The sequence below is a fragment of the Actinia tenebrosa genome, unplaced genomic scaffold (genome assembly GCF_029948245.1).
Source record: "Actinia tenebrosa isolate PJP-AT-01 unplaced genomic scaffold, QUT_ActTen_1.0 PGA_scaffold2__45_contigs__length_23673736, whole genome shotgun sequence".
NCBI classification, from domain to species: domain Eukaryota; kingdom Metazoa; phylum Cnidaria; class Anthozoa; order Actiniaria; family Actiniidae; genus Actinia; species Actinia tenebrosa.
The window spans coordinates 10,405,468-10,432,442 of record NW_028292579.1 but is presented as its reverse complement, the minus strand read 5'-3'; the positions used below and the strand labels follow the sequence as shown (position 1 = coordinate 10,432,442).

General features: G+C 40.6%; 1 protein-coding gene across 1 annotated transcript in view; it reads right to left on the bottom strand.

The window, feature by feature from the left end:
- Positions 1 to 2,104: 2,104 nt before the first annotated feature.
- Positions 2,105 to 26,975, bottom strand: part of LOC116299449 (uncharacterized) — a 34,659-nt gene continuing 9,788 nt past the window's right edge. Inside the window, exons 3-8 of the mRNA XM_089034048.1 lie at positions 8,929 to 10,013; positions 7,976 to 8,483; positions 5,415 to 7,767; positions 4,752 to 5,056; positions 3,771 to 3,994; positions 2,105 to 3,335 (exon numbers count right to left, since the gene is read on the bottom strand). Of these exons, the coding sequence (XP_088890174.1) occupies positions 3,239 to 3,335; positions 3,771 to 3,994; positions 4,752 to 5,056; positions 5,415 to 7,767; positions 7,976 to 8,483; positions 8,929 to 10,013 (4,572 nt within the window). The 3' untranslated portion in view covers positions 2,105 to 3,238. The remainder of the gene's footprint in view (positions 3,336 to 3,770; positions 3,995 to 4,751; positions 5,057 to 5,414; positions 7,768 to 7,975; positions 8,484 to 8,928; positions 10,014 to 26,975) is intronic.

The following is a 26,975-nucleotide window of genomic DNA, read 5'->3' as shown; positions in this document are numbered from 1 at the left end:
CCAAGATAATAGACAAAAATTACCCATTTTCTTCTAAACGTATGGCGATTTTTACATATTTCCCCATTTTCGATACTTTTAAACTTTCATACCTATAGTTTATACAATTGAATACTATCTTGCATGATATGTACTGTATCTTCAATTCAAGGGAATCTCAAATAGATATTCCTAGATTATACAAATGCCAAATTTCTATCATTAATGTGTGTTACTCCCATTGCATTGACACTTGCAAAGAGGAGTGCAGTCTAGGCCAGCCTTCACACATTTACATCTTGTACACTGCTACTTGCATGCACACTTACGTAATTCTTGGCAAGCCTTTGACACCTCTGAAATGGTCATTTAAACAGGCGTCCACACGTCGTCAATCTTGTGCTAGCCAAATTGATCAGGAGAAGAAATATCCTGGTTGCTTATGTCACTCGTTGTCCAGATACCTTCCTGGAGGATAACTCTCTTAATATGCTGCAATAGTGCATTCTAGAGACAAAACTACAAAACAGATCCATTCTCACATCGTTGATGGAGCTCAAGGGGCTTGACTTATCGTACATGACGACAGTCATTCTTTCAAGCTTATGGAAGTGGGTTGAATTTTTGTCGTTACAAAGTACCCAAGGCTGCATCCCCGCCCTTCAATATATAGGAGTACCTCCCCCAGGTACCCAAGCCTGCTAGGCAGACCGTTTGCTTTTTCCACAGAATGCAGATGTAGTGTCGCAGCCGGTAATAGCGTAGAAATGCGTCATTCATTGAACACTGAAGATACCGTCACAACTCTTGTCAGAACTGTGGATACAGATGTCGTGGTGATTCTTGTTGGGAAGTTCCATGACATGAAAGCCGTCAATTCAGACGTGGATATCTGGGTAGCCTTTGGAATGGGAAGAAACTTCAAGTTCTTAGCATTAACAGGATTTGTGCTTCCCTTGGTGTACAGAAGTCGCGCTCCCTCCCTGTTTTCCACGCTATTACCGGCTGCGACACTACGTCTTCATTCTGTGGAAGGCAAACGGTCTGCCTGGCAGGCTTGGGTACCCGGACTTGGGTACTTTGTAACGACAATGTGACACCCACTTTGGAGTTCCTTGCTATACATCTATTTCAGCAGCTGACCTCAGATTCAGCCCACTTCCACGAGCTTGAAAGAATGACTGTCGTCATGTACGATAAGTCAAGCCCCTTGAGCTCCATCAACGATGTGAGAATGGATCTGTTTTGTAGACACAACAGAGCAATTGGCAATATTCCTCCTACTCAGGTAAGACAATTGAAAATAGTATGATTAGAAATATAACCGATGTAATGTCTCTAGAATGCACTATTGCAGTATATTAAGAGAGCTTCAGTAAGTTATCCTCCAGGCAGGTATCTGGACGAGTGACATAAGCAACCAGGATATTTCTTCTCCTGATCAATTTGGCTGCCTATTTACTAAAGTGTGCACGTGCATGCAAGTAGCAGTGTACCAGATGTAAATGTGTGAAGACTGGCCACATTAATGAACATATTAATGATAGAAATTTGGCATTTGTATAATCTAGGAATATCTATTTGAGATTCCCTTGAATTGAAGATACAGTACATATCATACAAGATAGTATTCAATTGTATAAACTATAGGTATGAAAGTTTAAAAGTATCGAAAATGGGGAAATATGTAAAAATCGCCATACGTTTAGAAGAAAATGGGTAATTTTTGTCTATTATCTTGGATGACCGAGTTGAGGACTGGGTACGAGCTTGATAAGCATTTATTTGAAATCTCACCATTTATTCGATGTTTGAAATATATTTATTAATGGAAATGATAATAACAAACAGTACTAGCTATTTGGTATCAAAAATATAAATTTTAAAAAGAAAATCGGCCAAAAACCACATTTTTAAGATATTGACCACAGGGAGCCCATAACTGACTTTTTTCAGAAAATTAAAATCCAATTAATATGGAATCCTGAAGAGATTGAAATGGGCACCGGTCCTAATATTGATTACCATACTCTAATCTACATTTATGCCAATTTTGGTGCTTTTGTCGGCTATGTATAGATCTGACCACTTAGCCACCTGACTAAGAAGGCACCTACCGCACATATTTGATAAATAAAGAACAGTACTTATATACAAACACTAACAAAATGTCACAAATATGCAGTGGCTTTCAGCTTCGTTACTCAGAATTAAAGAGACATAAGCTAGGTCGCTCTCTAGTGGTTATTCAATATGTGATGGCAACTTATAAGTAGAAGTGAAAAATCTTTTATAATACAAGCTTTGCACCATCACGTGATGGCAGCCATGACAGGGGGCATAACAATAGAGTCTTTTCCCCCTGGGAAACTGAATCCTTTCTAATATAAATCATACTAGACCAGAATCAATTGTTCCTACCTCCTGTCATGGCTGCCATCACGTGATGGTGCAAAGCCTCTATAGTAACACTGTGAACTTATTATTAAATATTTCAAGCTTTAATAACCAGCCACACCCCAATCCCATATTGTAATGCGGTTGTTATCCTCAATAATGTCCCGGTTCAGTTCTATATTTCAAAAATAAAGACCTGTCCCGGCGACATTCAAATCAAACCATTACAAAATCCAAATCCATTGTTCCTAAATCACGGATCTGTGCAATTATCAACAATGGCATCACGTCGGGGCTGGTTATTAAACAAATGATAATTCTTATGGGAAAGAACCATAAAACATCGAACGGTTCATTATTGCCTTATATAATGAACCCTGTTTTTGAACTCAATCTATCCAACTAGATAAAGCCGTGCGGTTTTCGATTATTTCATTCATTTATAGATACAAGAAAGCAATCTGCGGCTGGCCAAGGCGCTCTATAATCCAGAGAAAGACGCTTTGCGTGCGTTATTTTCGAATATACTCCTAGTGTGAAATGGCCGAAACTATGCTTTTTAGATTAAATGACTGGCTCTGAATTTTGGTAAAATCCACTTTAAAGGCATGCATTTTATAACCAAAATGGACATATTTTTATACAACTGTTCTCGCTGTTGCCGTTGATCGTAAAAAGTGGATGTGCTAACCAGTTGCTTTAGAGGAACAAGACTCCAAGACAGGCCCAAGATATTTGACTATCACTCGCATAACATATATACAAACTATATGTGGAAACGTTTTTCAATCGTGTTGGTGTATAATATGCATGTGTTTACCACTGATTTTGAAAAACATCCTTTGAAAGATACGATAACAATTTAAATGCTTGGTGGCCTTTGACTTATTGACTCGATTCCCTTGGCGTTTAGCTGTTTCTTTACTCTGTCGAGGTAATCTGGATCTGGATAACCACTTCTATTCAAAGAAAGAAAATGGTTAGAAAAAATACAGAAGAATATGAGGTAGAGCTTGCTTGTACACGTAGGGAATCCTTGGGGTATCAAAGTAGTGGTCCTTATTAGGTTCAAATGTCAAGATAATTAGCACGTTTTTAAAAGTACGTTTTAATAAAAAAGTACATGAATAATAAAGCATGGGAAGCTAGCAGTGTATTCCTTCCATTTAAGGCTGATAACAATGCGAAATGAAATAGCAATGAAATTCATACAGCTGGTTGGGGACCATATTTACTCTAGATCTGTACTACAGCCATATCTTCACTTGCATAGTTTCCAGGACCTTTTCAAAGCAAACGGAAAATAATGGGGGACTTTGAGGGGTCCTAGTGAGGCACCCCTTGTCTACGTCCATGATACAACAACAACACACAACAAACTTTTTGATACTCACACTTTGGGTCCACCATTGACATTAGTCTTGTGATCTATGTCCCCGTTGAATATGATTTGATTATCCTTGTCATTGATCGTAGATTTACCAACAGTGAAGAGAATACTAGCATCAAATGCTTTCTTGAGAAGATCTAACACTTCCCTGCCTTCTTCGTTATCAGGAAGGAATGTCCTCCTAGAAAGTTTGTCGTAAGGAGTGCCAGGGTTTGGATGAAAGGGGCCCTGATTGAGAAAGATAAGTAAAGTATTATATTAAAAAATACAGTCAATGTCATTAACGTTGTCCACGGAAAAAAGACCATGTGCCTCAGCCTGAACTGTAAATGTAAAATTCAACTCGTGAATCGAAAATCCAGAATGCCCCGACCATTTAGTGAGGATTTAAGATGGAGAATGGTATTTCAGCGTTTGTTTTATGCCAGAACGTTCGAGGAAACACGTGATATTTCTTTCAGTCTACATGTCTAAATGTGTAAATGTGTAAATGTCTTTTTTCGGTGGACAACGTTAATGACATTGACTGTATATACAAATAACAACAGAGGAGAAAAAAGTGCAGGAAGAAAAAGAAGTAATATTGGGTGCTAAACGAAAACCTCCAACTAATGAAGTGTGAAACAATTTTCTGTAATGCAATGACCGCGAGCCACCTTTGAAAGTGGAATAGGGTTTAGATTTGGAAATATAGCAGACTAGTATGGAAAAGTCGAGGGAAAAAAAACATTTAGTGGATATTAGTACAAAAACAGGTCGAAGCCCCCTCCATTTATACGATCATGCACATGTCAAGCAATGGGTGCAACTAGTTTTTGTTAGCCAAAGACGGCTAAGTGCTACCGCCTCGTAAAACAAGTGATTTTGTCTTTTTCATAATAATAATAATAATGATAATAATAATAATAATGATGATGATGATGATGATGATGATAATAATTTATTTCAAAGCACTTCACATCGGAAACCATTCGTGGATACCAACCTGTGTTCCCTCAGGAAATTCATAGTCGACATATATTGTAAAACAGCTTTCGTAACCCACCAAACCTTTTTCTATAATACCAGACTTCATTTGACCATTTGGAGGCTGTAGCGCAATTCTAGGGACAACTTCGTGGCAAGTTGGACAAACACTGTTAAGCTCAGCGTCTTGTAGGTTATCGAAGCAGTTTCTACAGACTGCGTGACCAGAATCACAAATCCTTAAAAGTTGAGCTGAATCAAGTGTAGACAAGCAAACTCCACATTCTTGTTTTTCGTTTGATATGGCGGAAGTGGTTTCGCTATCTAAAACATAAGAAAAATATATTAACTCTATTCACTCGTTTTCATGGGTTTTGACGAAGCACGATTTCGGATATCACTCAATTCAATCAGGACATATACTTTTTTCGTCATCATTAACAATGCTAAAATATCTCCTTTATTTATAGCGCGTATGAAAAACGTCCCCTCCCCCATTTAAAAAAGCACAAATACACAAAGAGACAGACAGGCAGAAAAAAGTATACGAACACACACGCACAAACGGACAAACAAACGAACAAACTGACGAATTGAACAAATAAACAAACTATCAAATTAACACAGAACAGATTTGAACAGAGGACAACATAAAAAAGGCAATATGGTTGTTTATCATTACCCGAGTTGACTGCTTTTTTCACTGTATCTGCTGCAACGTTATCATGAGATAGTTCTTCCACTGATGATATTTTTTTTGGATGATCATTGTCTTTGATAATACTCTCAGTATTATTGGCTTCTTGGTGCATACTATAGCTACCAGCCCCACCTTCAAGTTCCGTTGCATTATTTTCAACACTTTGGTCTTTGTTGTCCGTCACAGCAGACCCAACCGTTTCCCCCGTTGCTTTTGTATGCGAGTCTGATATAGGATTTACCTCGTAGAGTGTATTGCTCAAGGTGTTGGAGTTATCGAGGTCACCACCAGATGGCTTGGCGAGGTCACTTCCTTGCTCAATGACAGGGCTTGAAGACGAAGTATCAGAAAATCCATCTCCTTCTGAATTAAGAAGTTCGATGCTCTCACTTGACTCGTCGCTGCTTCCTGACGTCTTTTCAGGTCTTATTGAGCTGTCATGATCTACACTTGGCATATCCAACAACACAAAAGAATTCATGGAATCTGGTTCAGCACTAAAATTTGAAACGTTGTTAGGATCAATCGCTTCTGCAGACTCGGTGTTGCTTTCCTCTTCTGCTTTTTTATTAGAACTTTCGCCATCACCATCACGCTCCAAAGGTTTTTTAGGATCGGCCGCTTCTGAAGACACATCTTTGCTGTTGTTTTTTGCTTCTAGGTCAGGAGCTTGACTTTCACTACCACGCTTGACGTTAGGATCCAAAGGGTTATTCGGTTCAGTTGCTTCTTCAGATACTATACTGCTTTCGTCCTTTGAGTCTTTATGAGAATTTTGATCATTACCATTTTCCTCGACGTTGGAATCCGTTTGTGTCTTAGGTTCAGCTGCTTCTGCAGATGCAACACTTCTTTCGTCCTTCGAATCTTTATGAGAATTTCGATCACTACCATAGTCCTCGACGTTGGAATCCACTTGTTCCTTAGGATCGTCTGCTTTCGTAGATGATGCAACATTGCTTTCGTCCTTTGAATCCTTTTGAGAATTCTGATCATCAGCACTATCCTCGACGTTAGAATCCAAGAGATTCTTAAGTTCAGTTGCTTTTGCGGATGCATCAATGATTTCTTCTTTTGCGTCTTTATGAATATTTTGATCATCACCATTTTCCTCGGCGTTGGGATACAAAGGCTTCGGTCCAGTTGCGTTTTCATGCACAGCACTGATTTCCTGTTTTGCGTAATGATCTGAACTTTGGCCATCACCATCAGACTTCAATTTTGAATCCATTGGTTCCTTAGAATCAGTTGTTCCTCCAGATGTAGCACTGCTTTCCTCTTCCTTTTCAGCATGCATCCCACTGATCTTTTCCGTTTGATTGTTGTTCAGATGGTCATCTTTAGACTTGATTTCTTTCTTTTCCTGATCACAGACGTTTTCACTTTTATCCACGATGTCATGTTCGTTATTTTCTTTGTCCGAATTGGAGTCTTCCTTGGAAGCATAATACTCATTAGACTCAGACGTATCAGTTTTTATTTCTTCTTTGACTTCTTCTTTATTATTGTCACTTTTACCAGATGGCGGGTCCTCATATTTTTTGTTGAAGTTTGTCATGGTATCTCCATGTTTTGCTAATCCTCCCCCTTTTTTTTCTTCGGTCCTTTCATCAACTTTAAGTTTCTTAGGAGGAACGCCATCTGTTGTATCTTTGGGCTTGCTTTCTAGATGCTTCTTTCTGGCATTTACACTATCTTTTTCCTGACTTAATTTTCTTTCCTCGCTCCTTTCTGCAATCGTGTTGGCAAGCTTCAAGCCTTCCTCGCTTACTGTTAGCCCCGGCGGTTCTTTGCAATCACCTCCTGATGGATCGTCCTCGTCTGTTCGACTGTCACCATTTACATTGAAGGGATCATCTCTGACTGCACGTCCAGGCATTGTAGCTGTAAGCGTTGGAGTAAAAGCTAGAGCACCTCTTCCACGTCCAGATGACTTTAAGGGTTTTTTTGGTTTTTGATATAAGACAGTTGGATGCTCGTAGGTGACTCCTCTTCCGGATAATTCTCTATCACTAGCTTTTATTTTATTCCCGTGAGGTTTGTTTTTGATTTCAGAATGACTTTGATCATTGGGCTTTTCTTTCAGACGTGACGACTCGTCAGTCTCAATGGGGATTTCAGGATCAATTTTCTTAACATCTAAATCCTCGTTTTCTGTTTCATAAATCGATTTAGTTTTATCCGCAACCTTTGGCTTTTCTTTTGCTTCTACTATTTCAGGGTCATTGTTCTCATTTGTTTCCGTCTTTACTGCATCTTCTCTTTTAGGTTTATCGTCATTAATTCCCATTTTTGAAAACATGGCGATCACCTCGTTTTCTTCTTGGGCCTTCAACTGGTTGCTTTTTTATGTTATTTTTGGGACAAACTTTATTTCCATTCTCGCCATCTTCCTTCTCCTTCTCCTTCTCCTTCTCCTTCTCCTTCTCCTTCTCCTTCTCCTTCTCCTTCTCCTTCTCCTTCTCCTTCTCCTTCTCCTTCTCCTTCTCCTTCTCCTTCTCCTTTTCCTTCTTCTTCTCTTCCTCTTCCTCTTTCCCTTTTGCTTCTATTATCTTTCCAATATTCTTTTCTTTTTCTTCAAAACCATCTAGGAAAGATGATTTATTTTCACTCGATGGTATCATTGACAAAGTTTCATGCTCTCCCGGTTTTTCTCCACCTATTGCTGTCTCATTCTTCTTCATCCTTCGAGCCGCAGCATCTGCCCTCTTTATGCGCTCAAATTCTTCAATGTTAACCACTTGATCTGTCTTTCTTGTCGGGCCAAACATCTGCTGATCGGCTTGAGGAAAAAGATCAAGCGCGTCTTCTTCTTTAAGATTACTTCCAAGGTGTGCGGGTTCCTTTGTCATCAAGTTGTAACGATTGTGAAACTCCCTTCGAAATGCATCGTAAGTTGGGGTGTCTATGTTTACAAACCGGATGTCCTTCAGTTGGTTGTCACTTGATGCTTCGGCGCTGAATATCTCTGCGGCAGCAAACATCATCTCTGCGCAAACTTGTTTTGGTACGCCGTATATACCAGAACTTATTCCGGGAAGGGCAATGGAACTAGAACGGAATTCAATGAACATCATGAATAATCAAAAGTGGTCAAGATATTTTGCGGATTATACTATCAGCATTATGATTATGAGTACGAGTAAGTCCTACAAGCTTAAGGTTTCGTATTCAGTAATTTCAAATGTTTGTTCGACCATGGTGCTTTGATATAGAGGTCATTAGTGAAAATTGAACGTCAGAAAAACGGTTGAAAACTAATATTAATTGTTTGTAATTACTGATTAAGCAATGATACTAACCTACAATAACACTGTAAACTAAGTTTTTTATTGATGTCTATAAATCATCGCATAAACGAAATGCACGTGGACAAAACTAATGCAAGATGCAAAGTAGCTGAAGTATGCCAACAGGTGCAAAGAGTACGGAACTTTCGTCCTAAACAATACTTACGAAATTTTGAATTTGCTTGCCATGAGAAAACTGTTCCTACATGCCTCGAAAAATAAAATGTCGACTACGTTCTTCACCATGAACTCTCCATTGTGGACCAACGGCATGGAAGATACGCTTGTAAGGAAGATTTCCTGGGCCAGTATGTGCAACCTGACCTACAGGAACACGTCCATATCTACTAACTAATGCATCCGATTCCTGTTGGATTTGTCGACCACCTTGCTTTACTATGGCCCCTGAAACACCCCCTCCATGATCAAGGCGCTCATTGGCTGCATTAACAATGACATCAACGTGTACTTTAGTAATATCACCTTGATGGACAGACACCACTACTCCATTGTCCAATGTTTTACTCAGAGGTAGCATGGCAGCTTGCGCATAGGCGTCAGGCATCGGCAGTTCACCATTACTTAACGCTTTATAGAGCTTTCTTCCTCTGCGTTTTCCAAATTTGCCTTGCAACTGCTGCATTACTTGTGTCACATCATTTTCTTTCCCAAATATGTGGACATTTTTGTCGTCTTTTCTTTCAATTATCACAGAAAATTGTTTCATCAGTTCTTTTGCAGTAGAGTTTATATCTTCAATGTTCTTGCCAGCGTCTAATGGAAAGTCCTTTTCTTGTAAATCTTGGAACTCTTTCTGGTAAAGTGTGATAAACTCTTCTTTACCATCTTCAAATAACTGGACATCTTTTCCATTGGGACTCAAATGTGCTTTACCTGGTTCACTCTTCCAGTTTATCTTCATTTTGAATTTTTTCTCAATTTCATTCACTTTTATTTGAAGAATTTGCATCAGCTTGGGTTCAACGTCCAAGACCAACGTCTTGAGAGCGTTTTCCTCATCATCCGAATCACTAAGGGGATGGTCATTGCGGTGAACATTCTGTAGATTGTCTGAATTCTCTGTCACAGGAGTAGCACGTTTAGCATATCTTGACAAAAACAAGCATGACTTTTCTATTTGTTCTAACGTCCCTGATACCAAAAACCCCTCACACGTCTCGAGAAAATTCACGCCTGTTTCCTCTTGAGCTTTGACAAGAAGTTCATTAAGCTCTTTCAAGTCGACGGTAAAGCGCGATGGATCCAGTTTAGCGCTGACTAAAGAAAATACCTAAAACAGTTATACAAAAAAGCAGATAAATAATGATCACCTGGAATTAAACTATCAAATAAATATATAAGAACTAAATCGAATAAATATATCAGAAAGAAAGCAGATAGGAAAGGAAGCATAGACGTGCATCTAAACAAAATAACATTGGTGTTTAAATTATACCTTCGTTTACTGCAAGCAACTCAGGATCAACTGTTATTTTTGTCAATTTCATCTTTATATTGTATTGTAGGCACCTCAATGGCACAGAAACATTGTTCCTTTTTTTTTTTTTTTTGTTTGTTTTCCAGTTATCTTGAGTACCAATCTGGCTGGAAAACATGTCTTTTAAATAAGATGGGACGATATCATTAACGATTTTGAACATCATAATGGCCTTTTGTTGCAGTCTTTGTTCATTTAAAGGTATCCATTTGAGTTCATTAAAAATTTGACTCGTTCGTACGCTTAAATACGGTGCGCCAGTAATTATACGGGCTGCACGGTTTTGTAGTTTTTGTAACTTGCTAGTTAAAGTTTCGTCGATACTGTTCCAAACTAAACAACAATAGTTAAAGTAAGGCTTAATTATGTTCTTATAGATTTTGATTAGATAGGGCCTACTTAAAATTGGCTTAATTTTCTTTAACGTGCTTAGGTTACATACAATCTTCTTTTTAATATGCTCAACATGAGAACGCCAAGTCAGATTTTCATCAATATAGACGCCGAGACATTTTGTTTCTTTAGATCGTTTTAACACGGTACTGTCTATAGTCAGACATAAGTCTGTGTCATCTAAAGTAGAAATTCTTTGACGAGAACCAATTAACATAAATTCTGACTTTACAGCATTCAAAGTGAGTTTGTTGGCACAGAGCCAAGAAGCTACATGTTGTAAGTCGATTTCCATTTGATTATTCAGGTTATTAATTCCACAGTCAGAAAATGATAAAGTCGTATCATCAGCATAAAGCCTAGTTGTACTATAGTCGAGGCAACGCGGTAGATCATTAATGTAGATTAAAAAGAGAACTGGGCCCAAAATTGTCCCCTGAGGTATACCAAAAGAGATGGGACGGGCTTCGGAAAGTACTCCATTGATTGAACACTGTTGCGATCTGCCAGTCAAATATGACTGAAACCACTGTCGGACTGTGGCGTTAAACCCATAATATTCTAGTTTTGCTAACAATATACTATGATCAACGGTGTCAAATGCCTTCTTAAGGTCTAAAAATATCACACCATTGATCATTTTCCTGTCTATATTGAAGTACCATTCATTTGTTAGATCTAAAAGCGCAGTTAAAGTTGAGTGATAAGGTCTAAAGCCCGACTGATGGGTATCTAGTAAATTATGTTCGTCAAGATATGAAATCAGCTGCTCACAGATTAGTTTTTCAAAAAGGCGGGAGATAGCAGAAGTAACTGAAATAGGTCTATAGTTGCCTGGGTCATCTTGTTCACCAGATTTAAAAATGGGGGTGACTTTAGCCACTTTCCATTCCGACGGAAAAATATTTGTTTTAATCGAAAGGTTAAAAAGGGTAGTTAATGAATTACAGATATGAGGAGCCGCTGCTTTTAGAATAATATTTGGAATTTTATCAAGACCAGTTGCTTTAGCAGTATTAATACCTTGCAGAAGCTCAAGTACTCTAGAGGAATCAATCAAGCGAAAAGTAAACACATGGTCTACTTTTTTAACATAATCAGCGAAATTTACATTACTGGCACGTTTAGAATTTATTTCTGAATAAATGGGATGGATGGATGGATGGATGAATGGATGGGATGGATGGATGGATGAATGGATAGATGGGATGGGATGGGATGGGATGGATAGGATGGATGGGATGGATGGGTTGGGATGGGATAGGTGGGATGGGTGGGATGGGTGGATGGATGGATGGATGGATGGATGGATAGATGGATGGGATGGATAGGATGGATAGGATGGATGGGATGGGTAGATGGATGGATGGACAGACAGACAGACAGACATTTTTATTTGGCGTTTTGTACAAAGTTGCACATCAACTTAGATCCAAATAAGTTACAAATATATACGTATGTTAATGTATGGGTGCATAATATCTATATTCACATATTCCACACATACACGTCATGGATGGATGGATGGATGGATGGATGGATGGATGGATGGATGGATGGATGGATAATAATAATAATAATAATCTTTATTTAAGCACGGTAACTCTATCAATATCAAGATAAAAAACTTAATGTTGCTCTACCTAGAGGCCGTAAAAACTATATTAACAAATGATAATTACGTAAAATATACAAATGCTACACTGATACAATAAATATACAATTGAAATAAGATAATAGGTTAATTAGATATATTTCGTAGAACTAAAACGATTAAATATTAGTTGTCATCAGTGCAAAACCTATAGCTTTTTATTTTCTTTTTAAATACTTTTAAGGATCGTTCTTCTTTTAATGACTGAGGCAGAGAATTCCAAAGCCAGACTCCAGTAAAAGCAAAACTATTTCTGAAATAGTCAGTTCTGGCTTTTGGAATTTGTAAATTTTTAGAAGAACGCCTTAAGTTGTAAGATTGAGTACCAATCTGGCTGGAAAACATATCTTTTAAATAAGATGGGACGATATCATTGACGATTTTGAACATCATAATGGCCTTTTGTTGCAGTCTTTGTTCATTTAAAGGTATCCATTTGAGTTCATTAAAAATTTGACTCGTTCGTACGCTTAAATACGGTGCGCCAGTAATTATACGGGCTGCACGGTTTTGTAGTTTTTGTAACTTGCTAGTTAAAGTTTCGTCGATACTGTCCCAAACTAAACAGCAATAGTTAAAGTAAGGCTCAATTACGTTCTTATAGATTTTGATTAGATAGGGCCTACTTAAAATTGGCTTAATTTTCTTTAACGTGCTTAGGTTACATGCAATCTTCTTTTTAATGTGCTCAACATGAAAACGCCAAGTCAGATTTTCATCAATATAGACGCCGAGACATTTTGTTTCTTTAGATCGTTTTAACGCGGTACTGTCTATAGTCAGACATAAGTCTGTGTCATCTAAAGTAGAAATTCTTTGACGGGAACCAATTAACATAAATTCTGACTTTACAGCATTCAAAGTGAGTTTGTTGGCACAGAGCCAAGAAGCTACATGTTGTAAGTCGATTTCCATTTGATTATTCAGGTTATTAATTCCACAGTCAGAAAATGATAAAGTCGTATCATCAGCATAAAGCCTAGTTGTACTATAGTCGAGGCAACGCGGTAGATCATTAATGTAGATTAAAAAGAGAACTGGGCCCAAAATTGTCCCCTGAGGTATACCAAAAGAGATGGGACGGGCTTCGGAAAGTACTCCATTGATTGAACACTGTTGCGATCTGCCAGTCAAATATGACTGAAACCACTGTCGGACTGTGGCGTTAAACCCATAATATTCTAGTTTTGCTAACGATATACTATGATCAACGGTGTCAAATGCCTTCTTAAGGTCTAAAAATATCACACCATTGATCATTTTCCTGTCTATATTGAAGTACCATTCATTTGTTAGATCTAAAAGCGCAGTTAAAGTTGAGTGATAAGGTCTAAAGCCCGACTGATGGGTATCTAGTAAATTATGTTCGTCAAGATATGAAATCAGCTGCTCACAGATTAGTTTTTCAAAAAGGCGGGAGATAGCAGAAGTAACTGAAATAGGTCTATAGTTGCCTGGGTCATCTTGTTCACCAGATTTAAAAATGGGGGTGACTTTAGCCACTTTCCATTCCGACGGAAAAATATTTGTTTTAATCGAAAGGTTAAAAAGGGTAGTTAATGAATTACAGATATGAGGAGCCGCTGCTTTTAGAATAATATTTGGAATTTTATCAAGACCAGTTGCTTTAGCAGTATTAATACCTTGCAGAAGCTCAAGTACTCTAGAGGAATCGATCAAACGAAAAGTAAACACATGGTCTACTTTTTTAACATAATCAGCGAAATTTACATTACTGGCACGTTTAGAATTTATTTCTGAAGCTAATTTACCGGCAATTTCTGTGAAATAAGTGTTAAGGACATTTGCTACATCCTTTGGATTAGTAACAGTATTTTGCACAGTCTGACTAATTTCGCTGATTTCAACATTTTGTGATCTCTTGCCCCTGATATTATTTATTGTCTTCCAAGTTTTCTTGGTGTCACGAGAGTGTTTTTCAATTTGATCTTGATAAAATTTCTTTTTCGTCTTAGTAACTAATTGATTAACAAAATTCCTCATCTTTCTATACTTAGACAAGTCTTCTGGGTCATTAGACTTCGTGGCCTTTTTCTTTAGGAAGTCCCTGTTATGCATTTCCTGTTTAACATTAGCATTTATCCAGGGAGAGGGTTTGTTGCGCACTTTTATCAACCTAGTGGGAGCGTGCTTATCAATAGTTTTTAAGAAGATTTTTTTCCAGCTTGCCCATGCTTCGTCCACGTTTTTTAGTTGCTCGAAGAGTGGCCAAACAGTGTTTTTAAGGTCATTTTCAAAGTCTTCACAGTCAAAATTTTTAAAATTTCTCGTTTCAATAATTTTAGGTCTTCCTCTTGGGATACCAATTTTCCTGATGGCGAAAGCCAAATAATGGTCACTAATAGATAGTGCATAAACTCCAGACTGAATAATATTATTCTTACAATTTGATATTACATGGTCGATTAAGGACTCTGTCTTTTTCGTAACCCTAGTTGGCTCGTTGATTATTTGCTCCAATTGAAATTCATCAAGTATATCATTGAGCCGTGAAGTATGCAACTCAGGGGGATTAGAAAGCAGATCACAATTTAAATCCCCCAAAATGTAAATTTCTTTGTATTTATCTTCTATAATATGAAGAACGTTTACGAATTTATCAAAGAAATCTAAAGGTAGTTTCGGAGGTCGATACCATGTTATTACGAGAAAGGGACTAGAATTCGGCTTTCTAATCTCAATAATTATTATTTCCAATTCATCATCCTCTAGGTTCTTTTTCCTACGAAAACTAATTGAGTCACGAATATAAAAACAAACTCCACCTCCATGTTTATTCCTATCTCGACGTATCAGCGCGTATCCAGGGATGGAAAACTGAGAATCACAGTCATTACTATCTAATTTAGTTTCGTTAATGGCTAATATATCTAAGATGTCATTGGACATAACAATTCTGAGCTCATCGATATGTTTTCTTAAACTATTTATATTTAAGATTCCCATTTTAAAACCGTTAGTCTGGAAGAGCTTTGAAAATGAACAATGTGGTAATGCACTGACAACTTGATTAAATCAATGATTATTAATATGATTCCTAAAGTTCGAAGCTAGCTTAATTACCCCCTGACGATTTAGATGGATACCTCCTCTATTGAGAAAACTATCGTCAATATTGTCGTTGCAAATAAAACTTATGTTATTGCATTCGCAATATTTCTTCAATAGTTGGTTTACCTGATTTACGTTGTTATTAATTACTTGATTGTTCTTTCGACGTATAATGGAGGAAAAGGCTATTTCAGTACTTGAACTTTCCTTCTTAACGTTCTCAATTAATTTAATAAGCTTGTTCTTGATCACCTTAGGTTTGTCGCTGTTCAAATTATTCGTTCCGCAGTGTATTATCACTTTCTTAGGCTTTTTCCTTATGGAAGGTTTGATGAAATCCTCAGTGTCCTCCACTGTGGCACCAGCATACGACATACATTTGACTTTTTGATCTCTTGACAGTTTATCTCCTTGGATGTATTTTAGCATTGAGTCGCCAATAACGAATACTTCGGGTATTTTAGAGGGTTCGTTATTTTGATTTTCGTTTTGAACGGAGTTTTGGTTCATCTCTCTGGTTGTCTGTCGTTCTTTGCGTTGTTGTGCAACTTTCTGCTTCTTGGGTTGTGAATTAAGAGTGCTTCCATTAAAGTTAGCTTCGTCAGAGTGATATACGGACGTTCTGTTAAACATTGGACATGGAGGAGTATTCCAATTTTGGATTGGAGCTGAATATCTGGACGAGTATAATAATGATAAAAGATTGTTTCTTTCTTCTTGAAGCATTTGGAATTTTGCTTGAAGAACCTCATAGGAAGGAGTATTTGACTCCATAAATCTTCTTTCGATAGTTTGTAGTCTTCGTTTCAAGTCCTCGATATCTTTGGCGTTTTTCTGGCAGTCAGGGCATTGATTATCCCCAGTGGGAGGCTTAATACTTGAGAAAAGAACTTGAATATCATCGTGTTTCGGTTGACTTGAAACATATTCTTCGGTCTTCTTTTGTCCCTCCTCGACGCCATCTTTGTCTTCTTCTTCTTCTTCTTCAGATTCATCTTCTGATTCAGAACTTGATTCGGGACTTGATTCTACATTACAGTTTCCATTTTGTTCCTCGCTGTCCTCAGAAATAAAAGATATAATCTTTTCCTTCATTGATTCCTGTTTCGCTCCCTGAACATTCAAGGTTTTCGTGTTTGGGTAGAAACACAGAGTTACAGTGTCGGACTTAAGAACATGGAATCCTCCGTTATTGCTCGTAAAAGACCAATTTCCACTAAGTTTAAGGCTTGAATTCGCAAATTCCTTTAAATCTTCGAACTCACCAAGCCATTTTATCCTTTGCTTACCGCGGTCGCTTTCTAGTTTGAGTGGTAAATTTGATTTTAAATCAGTTTCGACGAGAGAGTTAAAATCGCGTCCTTCCGCCATGATAGGGGATGGATGGATGGATGGATGGATGGATGGATGGATGGATGGACGGATGGACGGATGGACGGATGGATGGATGGATGGATGGATGGGATGGATGGATGGATTGATAGGCAGGTGGGTGATGGATGGATGGATAAATAAATAGGTGCATGGATAGTAGTATAGGGAATGGGGGTTCCAGCGCAATCTCAACACGGGCAAGACCCGTGTCAAAAATCCACCTACGGAAACAACCCACTCCAAGTGGGGTTGGGGGCAACAGCGCAAATATGTTAGTCTATATATGGAGTGCGAAGATTGTAAGAGAACTTTTAAGAAAGAAGCGGATTTGAAAAAGCATTTGAAAATGAAGACGAAGTGTATGAGCAGTTATGATTGTGGATGTGGTAAGAAGTTTGAGACTAAGGTTAAATTGTTTTGGCATTGTCAGGACTGTGAGTACGACTACGACGACCTAAAAAGTGCTTGGTATTAGGTATAAAATATTTCCTATTATATAGATGGAATCCCAAAGCAACTTCAGCACGGTGTCAATACCCGGTAACGGTGAGATTGACGTTAGACAGTTTTGGCGTCAGTCAGAAAGGAAGGTTAAAAGGACTCTCCGAAAAGGTATAGAAGAATTAGGAGCCCTGAAAGCGAGCATAATGGTAGAAGTAAGTTTGTCAAAAGACGAGGTAATGACGACAGCAATGTTGCGATCAAAGTCGTTAGTGATATTAGAATCCACGAATCTGGATAGGTCACTCAGTGAAGCCTTAGAAGCAATAATGGAGTCGCTGTCTAACTACACGAAAGAAGGATCGGGTTGGACAGTAGAGGAGGTTGAAGGAATAGAGATAAGTATAGCCAGGTACGTACCCATACGAGGGGGGAGTTACGTACCGCTACCAACGTGGGTAGAAAGGAAGAAGGCTATTGTAAACGTGAAGAATGAAGACAATCGATGCTTTATGTGGGCAATCAGGTCTGCACTGTATCCAGTAGATAAGGATCCCTGTAGGACAAGTAAGTATCCCACAGATGATTTAGAGTGGGATGGTGTGGAATTTCCCATGCAGTTGATAGACATCCCCATATTTGAGGAAATAAACGATCTAGCAATTAACGTTTACGGAGTCAGAGAGCAGACGATAGTACCGTTAGTTCTGTCAAAAAGTAAAGGAGAGCGCGTACATTTATTCTACCACGGTGGACACTACTCATGGGTTAAACACATTAGCAGACTATTCTACAGACATACTAAGCACAAAGGTAAAAAGTACTTCTGCGACTGCTGCTTGCTGTCATTTACATCCTTAAATACCCTAAAGAAACACGATGAGATCTGCCGCGGAGTCGAAGAAGTGGCGCAACGGATCCAGATGCCCACAGATAAGAACCTATCCTACGCAGACCATCAAAAGCAGATGCAGGTGCCTTACGTGATATATGCAGACTTTGAAGCGTTGATAACTAAGGAAGAGCAGAAAAGTGGTGCCACGAATAAGGTGGGATTACACGAGATCTGCTCCTTTGGTTACATAGTAGTCAGATCAGACGGTAAAGCAAACCCTCCTGTGATTTACCGAGGTAAGAACGCAGCTAATGAGTTTCTAGAAGCATTGCGAGAAGAGGAGGGGGAGATTAGAGAACAATTAAGACGTCCAAAGAAGATGGAATTTACCAAAGAGAACCAGGAGGCTTTTAACAAGGCAAAAAAATGCCACATTTGTCAACATACGCTTCTCCAGTTTGGAAGACGAGCCAAGAAAGCGTGGGATGAAGATGGAAAGTATTTAGGAGAAGCTCATTTTAAATGCGGGAAGTATGCTAAGAAGGGTGAGAAGCCGGGAAAGCCCTCCACGCATTGCATTCACTGCCACAAAGCATTTATTGAGGATTTCTATGTGGATAAGGTTAGAGATCACTGCCACATCACGGGTAAATACAGAGGAGCGGCTCATTGGAAATGTAATATAAACTTCAAAGTAGATCCAGACATGGAGATTCCGGTGTTCTTTCACAACCTCCGCGGTTACGACTCCCATTTGCTACTACAAGGAACAGACGGCTCCGACGTCAAATGCATACCCAACAACAAAGAGCGCTACATGTCCGTAACTGTGGGTAAGCTAAAGTTCTTAGATTCGCAGCAGTTTATGGCGGACTCCTTAGCAAACCTCGTAAAGTATAACACCAACTTTCCCATTTCCAGTCAATATGGCGCGGAAAGGAAAGGAGTCTACCCATACGAATACATGGATTCCTGGGATCGATTCAAAGAGTCCCTACCACCCAAAGATCGCTTCTACAACATCCTAAACGAGTCTGGTATAAAGGATGAGGAGTACCAGCATGCGTTAGACGTGTGGGAAAAGTACTCCTGTGAGAACATGGGTGACTACCACGACATCTACCTAAGGTCTGACGTAGTGCTGCTTGCAGATGTTTTCCAAAGCTTCAGAAAGATGGCTATGGAATATTACGGATTGGATCCCGCTAATTTCTACACGGCTCCTGGGCTCAGCTGGAGTGCTTTGTTAAAGAAGACAAATGCGCAGTTGGATCTCCTAACGGAGTACGACATGTATCGGTTTATGGAAGACGGTATTCGTGGCGGCGTATGCGGACCCAGCCGACGTTACGCCCGCGCAAACAACCCCTTAGTAGAGCACGACCCAGAGAAACCAACCACATACATTTACTACCTGGATGCGAATAACCTTTATGGTTGGGCAATGTCACAGTACCTACCTGTGAGAGACTTCGAATGGGATCCAGTGAAGCCGATAGACTTCTACATGCAGGTAGGAAAGGAGGAAGACAAGGGTTACGTCTTAGAAGTGGATCTGGAGTACCCAGAGCGCCTGCACGACGAACACAATGAGTTCCCCTTAGCACCAGAAGCGATAGAGATACCATTTAAGCAGCTAAGTCCGCTGCAAAAGCAAATGTGCCCTGGTTACAAACCGTACAGGAAACTAACTATGAACCTGATGGATAAGAAGAAGTATGTGGTACATTACCGCAACCTGCAGTTCTACGTGCGACACGGAATGCGTGTAGAGAAGATCCACAGAGTCCTAAAATTCACGCAGGAACCCTGGATGCGCCCCTACATTGACTTTAACACGCAAAAGCGTACCGCAGCGAAAAATGACTTCGAGAAAAACCTCTTCAAACTGATGAACAACAGCGTATTCGGAAAGACAATGGAGAACATCCGCAAGCGCGTAAGCATAAAGATAGTCAGCACCAGAGAGGAAGCAGAAGCATACGTGTCACAGCCAGGCTTCGTTAGATACGTAGAAATGCTGAACTTCTACGTGATTCACATGAAAAGGGCAAACCTCTTACTAAACAAGCCCGTATACACGGGGTTTACAGTGTTAGACCTATCAAAGCTGCTCATGTATGAGTTTTACTACGACAAGCTAAAACCGAAATACGGTGATAAGTGCCGCCTCTTATACACCGACACCGATTCCTTGATACTAGAGGTGCAGACGGAAGACATTTACGAAGACTGTGTTCCCGACATCGATGAATACGACACCAGCGATTACCCACGCGACCACTTTCTTTACTCCCCTAAAAACAAGAAAGTAATCGGGAAAATGAAGGACGAGATGAAAGGAAAACCCATCGTGGAATACGTGGGGCTGAAACCCAAGATGTACAGCGTGCTAAAGCTGGACGGTGTAGAAAAGAAAGCTAAAGGCGTAAAAAGATACGTGGTTAAGAAGGACATAACCCACGATTCCTACTTAAAGGTCCTGCGTACGCGTAAGGAACAGCGACATAAAATGAACAGCCTGCGCAGCTATGGTCATCAGATACATAACGTCACGCAGGAGAAGGTGTCGCTGTCTGCATTTGACGGTAAGCGATGGATGTGTGATGACGGAGTGCATACGATAGCATTCGGACATCACACGATAAGCAGTTCTTCTTTGACGAACCCACGCGTGGGACCATCGTGAAGATGATACAGAATGGGCTGACCCTTCTTAGCTATTACGCTTCGGATCTGGTAAGTTTCCAAAGACCAATTAGGATCCGTAGCTCTTTTGGATCCTCCTTCTAATTCACCCGGCTCATAGAGATATCGAACCGTGACATCACCTAATCTCTTTTCCTGGGGGAAGACCGCCCTCGAACTTCTGACGAAGGACTTGTGTTCCACGTGTTTCTTTTTTATGACATCCTTGGGTTTCATTCCCGTAGCCCTGGCCGCCTCGTTGTTCAAAGCCGCGACGACCTGAGGGAGCCTCTGAGTCCATTCCCTGTTGCGTTTGGAGGGATCTTCCAGCTCTTTCCAATACTGGTATCCAAAGAGACGCTCAGCTAGAGTCTTATTGAATCTTTCGACGATGCTCTGACCCCTGTGGTACTCTGCCTCAGCTCTCCTAATCTTGGTGTCGTGGTCTTTCAGGGTCTTAGTAACCACGCCCATAAACTCTGTCCCCGCATCCACTTGCAGCAGCTTGGGCCATTTCAAGGTGCGCTTATAAATCCTACCTAGGGCTTCTGCGACTTCCCCAGAATCCTTGCTGGTTATGGGTTCGGCGTCCTTGTATCTGCTTGCGACATCAACTACGGTCAAAGCGTACCTATAGGTCTTTTTTCTCACCTTGTCGTGCGGTAAGAAAAGCAAATCCGCCTGATGAACTTCATTGGGGGTATTTACGGTGAAGCTGGGCCTGGGAATGTACTTAGGCACGGGAAGATAAACCTGCCAGAGGGTTTGTTTTTTCAACCAGTTCTTAGCTGTTTCGTCTGATACCCTGGCCGCGGTCGCGAGTTTCTTGATAGCTGACGCTCCTCTCCAATAGCCTTCCGGCCCATAGTAAATCCTTTTGAGTTTGTCCTCTACGCGGCCCATTATATAAATTTGATTCAAGCGAAGGATAGGACAAGATTGATCTTACGTCCGTTAAAATCCACCGTCTCTCCGTCCACCTTAATGGTGATGTTTATGCTTTCTACCAAATTAGACAAATCATAGCTTAAAGAAATGGGAGTGTATTCTACCAGGTCAAATGGATTACCTTGGGGCAGAAACTTGGACATAAGAGAAGACTTTTCTCCATTGTTGTAACTATGAACCAAATCGCAATAGACTTCGTAAGAGGATGCGACTTTCCATTTCACAGGTATGGCTGTGTTGGTAATCGTCTTGCCTGAGACACATAGTAAAGATCCCAATGCGTCGTATTTTCCTAGGGTTACCGAGAAATTGTTAGGAATATTATGTTTGAAGGTCATTTCATGTGGCAATCCTGTGGTGAGAGTATAACCGCGCTTGGCGAGCTCCTTAGCAAGGGTGATTGGTGTGTAATGTCCATCGGGTAGCATTACGCCTTGGTAATTGTTAGACCCCTTATGCACGGTGACCATACCATTAACTAAATTATACCAAGAATTGTACAAAGAGCAACTAACCAGCCGAACCTTATAGGCTTTGATGGGGGGATTCAAATAAGTGGTAAAGTTATTCTTGTCGCTTTCCAAAAAGACGATCATTATATATTAGACGCTCATGCTTCGCGTCAAGCAAAATACGCCAAAGCTACGCCTCCTGCCAGCCCTGAAACTCCTACAAATACCAGCTCATTGTCTTTTTGTTTCTTAGAAGGCTGGTAGTAATTCTTAAACTGGGGCTTTCTCATTCTAAGGGGCACCGACCCCGTCGATGCCGCGGGGTGCACCTGTGCATAGAGTTTAAAGGCGTAGTCTGTATTTTCAAAGTTCTTATCCGCCTGCATCTTATCTTGGTAGTTCTTGTCCAACCAATCCCTGTAGGCTTGTCTTTTTTCATTCCAAGCTGCAACGTCTCGCTGATATTTCTCCAGCGCTAAGTCGTGTCTTTTCCTCTCAGCGGTTAATTCTCCGCTTTTGTCACCTCTAACTAATCTATCCAAATACTGACCACCATAATTAGCCCCTGTAAATGCTAAAGCTGCAATGACTCCGCCTGCGACTAAGCTAACCATTATATGTTAGGTAGGTACTTTTCCTTTCGTAGGTAATCCTTTAGCATGATAGCCCCGCCTACGGCAGCGGTCATCTTAGCAAAATTAGCGAAGCTCTTGCTTGGGTCTTCAGTAAAGTCTTCTTTGAGCACTTTCTTACCTACCCAACCAATACCCGCAACAATAGAAGTAATAATAGCTGCTTCTTCAACAGTTTTCAGCAACGCGGTCGACATTATATTACAAAGCGAGAAGGAAAATCTAGGTCGCCACGGTACGTGGTGATAAATCTACTCCATTTCAGGGATCTTACTTTTTTTAACCTCCACAGGTGCGCGATACGTTGGCGGTTCTACCTTTGTCGTTGCCCGCCATTGTAAGTAAAGGCTGCCTGCTGCTATAGCAACTCCTAACGCGCCAATGACGTACCCAGGATTAATGAAGGATTCCTCTTCTTTTTCCTCCACCTTTTCTTCTTTTTTGGCTTTGTTCTTTTTATTCATCTCCGCGAGCTTCTTTCCGGCAGCGACTCTGCCTGGAGATTTAGCCTTGGTAATCTTGGTATCTTCTACGGGAGACTTTTCTGGTTGTTCTTCGGTGTCACTCATCTTATATTAAGGGACTTGAAGGACTTGACAAGTAACTTGATGACGACTTGACAATGACTTGGCAATGACTTGACAACGACTTGACTAAGTACTTGAGAATGACTTAAGGACGACTTGACTAAGTACTTGAGAATGACTTAATGACGACTTAACTAAGTACTTGAGAATGACTTAAGGACGACTTGACTAAGTACTTGAGAATGACTTAAGGACGACTTAACTAAGTACTTGAGGTGACTTGACAACGACTTGACTAAGTACTTGAGGCGACTTGATCATCAGCAAGTGCCGCCTGGAAGACCTTTTCGACTTCTCTGTCCTTCTTGAAGTCCTTCCAAGATGTTCCAAAGGAACCTAGTACCTCCTTCAAGTCGACGTGCTGAGCCACGTGCAAAGCCGCAGAGGCGACTGCCATTAACTTACCGCACTTCAAAGACAACCACCCGCAGGTTATCTTAAGTTCTTGGGCAATGACATAGTCCTCGCTCATGTCCTTCCGCAGTTGCTCCACGTCGTCTATGGGCAGCGCAAGTCCAAGCAATTTAGTCGCAAGTCGGATAGCGGAGTCTGCTACGGCGTCCGTGGTCTTACTTGCGAGGGCGGCCTCGTACCTCTTATGGAACTTCTTAACCTCCTCTTCTGACAACTTATTAACCTGCTCATGGGTGAGTTCCTTGCCTATCATTTCCTTGCACTTCCCAGAAGACACAAGAATGTTAAGTTGTTCCTTGAGGTTACTTTCATCTAACTGTGTGGGGACTTCATCTAAGAGCTGCTCAATCTCCATATATGTTAATGGAATACGGAAACCTCAAAGAGAAGATCATCTTGGAATGTTGGTGCGTCTTTAAATGCCGCATGTATTCGTGTAACTGTTCCTTGGATATCTCACCCCCATAGTCGCTTAAGATGGTTTCCAGGTCAGACTTACTGGGTGTATAAAATACTACGAGAGAGCCTATGTTTTCCCTAAAGGGTTTAGAGACACTGGTAAGCTGCTGGGAAAGCAACCAAACGCTGATATTGTCGTGTCTGCCGCTGAAAGCGAGCTTCACTAATTCGGAGGTGCGCTTTTTTACGTCGTCCCCACAGGCAATATCATCCAGTATGAGTAAAGTCTGCGTATCTTTAGGGAATTGCTTGTGCCAGAACTTCAAATGGCTGGATAACTCGTTAGGGTCTAAAATATCTACGAAGAAGTCGTCGTCTTTCACTCCTATACCCGTCCAGGTGCGGTTGTTCACGTAGGTGGGGCATAATAGCACTATGTAGTCAAAGCGGTATCTAAAGGGTCCTAATAGCTGCTCTACCACGAACTGCGTTTTACCGCAGCCGGTGGGTCCTACTATCAGAGCATTGCAGGGAATATGGTTCATTATATATACGATGGACCCAGTGGAAGCAGTAAGAAGGATTACCGCCGACGCAAAAGATAAAAGAGACACCATAGAAATGCAAAGGGAGGAGATAGACCGGTTAAAAGAGCGCGTGCAGGAATTGTACGATGAAATGTGCGGTCTGAAGCGCGCGGAGAGGTTTGGTGCGTTGTTGACAATGGCGGGCTGGGCTAAGGAGTCCATTAAGGATTTCATGCGATACCCTCCATAGAATACAGTTCTCATTTTAATATATGGACTGTATTACGTGCGAACTACCTGCCGACTGCATTACGACCCCCAAACCATGTAAAAAATACACCTGCCTTCATTGTGACAAGGTATTCCCTGAAGGATCCTTCGTTGGGCATTGGTGCCCCGCAGATCCTAAAGCACAGAGAACCTTAGCTGACGCCTACAAATAAGTTCCAAATTACCCCTTATTATTTCTTTTATAATTTATATAAGAATAAAGACTCTATATAGCATGCAATGCGAAACCTGTCAGCGTACTTTCAGTAGCAAGCAAGGATTGACCTACCACCTCAAAAATAAGGTCTGCCTTAAGGAAGAGAAAACCCTAACGTGTTCCTTTGTAATAAGATCATGAGTACCACGCATTAGATTACCATACCCAACATCGTGTCTGCCTCAAGGATCGATGCATTCGATGTCAACGGAGCATCACCGACGACTGGCATATTCACCGTTGTTTATCTTACGATCTCTCTGATGTCAGCTGCGAAGACCACGGCAATGTAGCCAGCCGCTGCTGCCCCATAGGTACCGCGGCTAGGTTAACAGCGTAAAAAAAGGGTGATTGACGTTCACTTTATGAACTTTGACAAATACGAAGGCGTTCCTTGGGAAAACAGGGATTACTGGGATGATACTTGCAGTCGCTGCGGCTGTTGCCGGTCAGACCAACATATTTGGCAATGCCTGTATGACCCCACGGCAGCCAGGACCTTCTTACATTACATAGGCGTCTTTAAGAAGGCCGCCGAACAAAATGCAAAGGACAAAGCCACCCAAAAATGGTTTAATTAATTAATATATATGTCATCTGAAACGATTGTGAACGCTATCCTTATAGGTCTACCTGTGCTCATGGCTGCTAGTATCGCGTATAATTACGCAATAGGCAAGCATGGTATAATCATGTGCCCCGTTTGCGAAGAGGTTTTCCCAGCAAGTGAGGAATTTCCTCTTATCAACGCCTATGACATTGATAGCTCATACATCAAGAAAAGATCGAAATGAACATTTGCAGGTGAGAAAAAATAGTTAATATCCCTTAATATATGTCGAACTTGTTAATCGTAGCACGTTATTCCCTTGGAGCGCTGGGCCTATGTCAAGCTATCGGTCTCGTGCGCGAATACGTAACAGGTAAATGCTCGTACTGTGCGAGGGACTTGCCTGAAATATCGATCAAGCATAGCGGAGAAAAAAAGTCGTCGCTCACACCTGCGCATTCGTAGGCGGAGCATTAATTTATTGGTCGCTTAATCACATAATGGATTAGCGTCGGTGCGGCGTTCGATGTCAAACTTCCATCGACCGTTCACTTTACCATAACTTCTTATGTGTGTGTATTCCTCACCTTGAAGGACATACCGCACGCAGTCAGGTGCCCATAAAGTGCTCTCTTCATTGTCATGCGTCAAGATTAACCTCAATCGGTTGATATCTTCAAACATGACATAATTTTTTATTTTGTAAGTTTGACCCACGGTCAGATTACACCAGTGCGTTTGTTCAATGATCATTATACCTATGAAATATCCTTTGGTGGGTCTGCAGCGTCTCCTGCGTCTTAAAAGCCTTAACACACCAAGGACAAGGTACCCGAATGCCTTCCGCGTAATAGTCAATTTCCCTGCAGATAAGGTCGTAATCGTTGCACACCATAGTTAAATAACCATTTACCTCGTATTGCGCTAGTAACGCCTCTTGTTTAGGGGATAATACGCCGTTACCCTTAGGTGTCTTCAACTCCAAGCATAACCCATTATATTTTTTATGTGCATTAAGAACTAAGATGTCAGGCTGACCTGCCTGGTAACCTTTCTGCCAACATACTATCCTTTTGGAGTCCGAGTCCTGTAATTCTCCAAGACCTGGTGCAAGCAATAGGATAGGGTGGAACCGACGTATGTAGTCCACGACTTTCTTATGCAGGTCAAACTCATTCTCGATCTTAAAGACTAACTTGTTAGGACTATCGAACCGCCTTCCTATTTCATACTTACCTGTCTTTCTCAATGCGGGAAGAACGTCCTCGAGGACCCAATCCTGGAATGTCTCTGCCGTTGGCA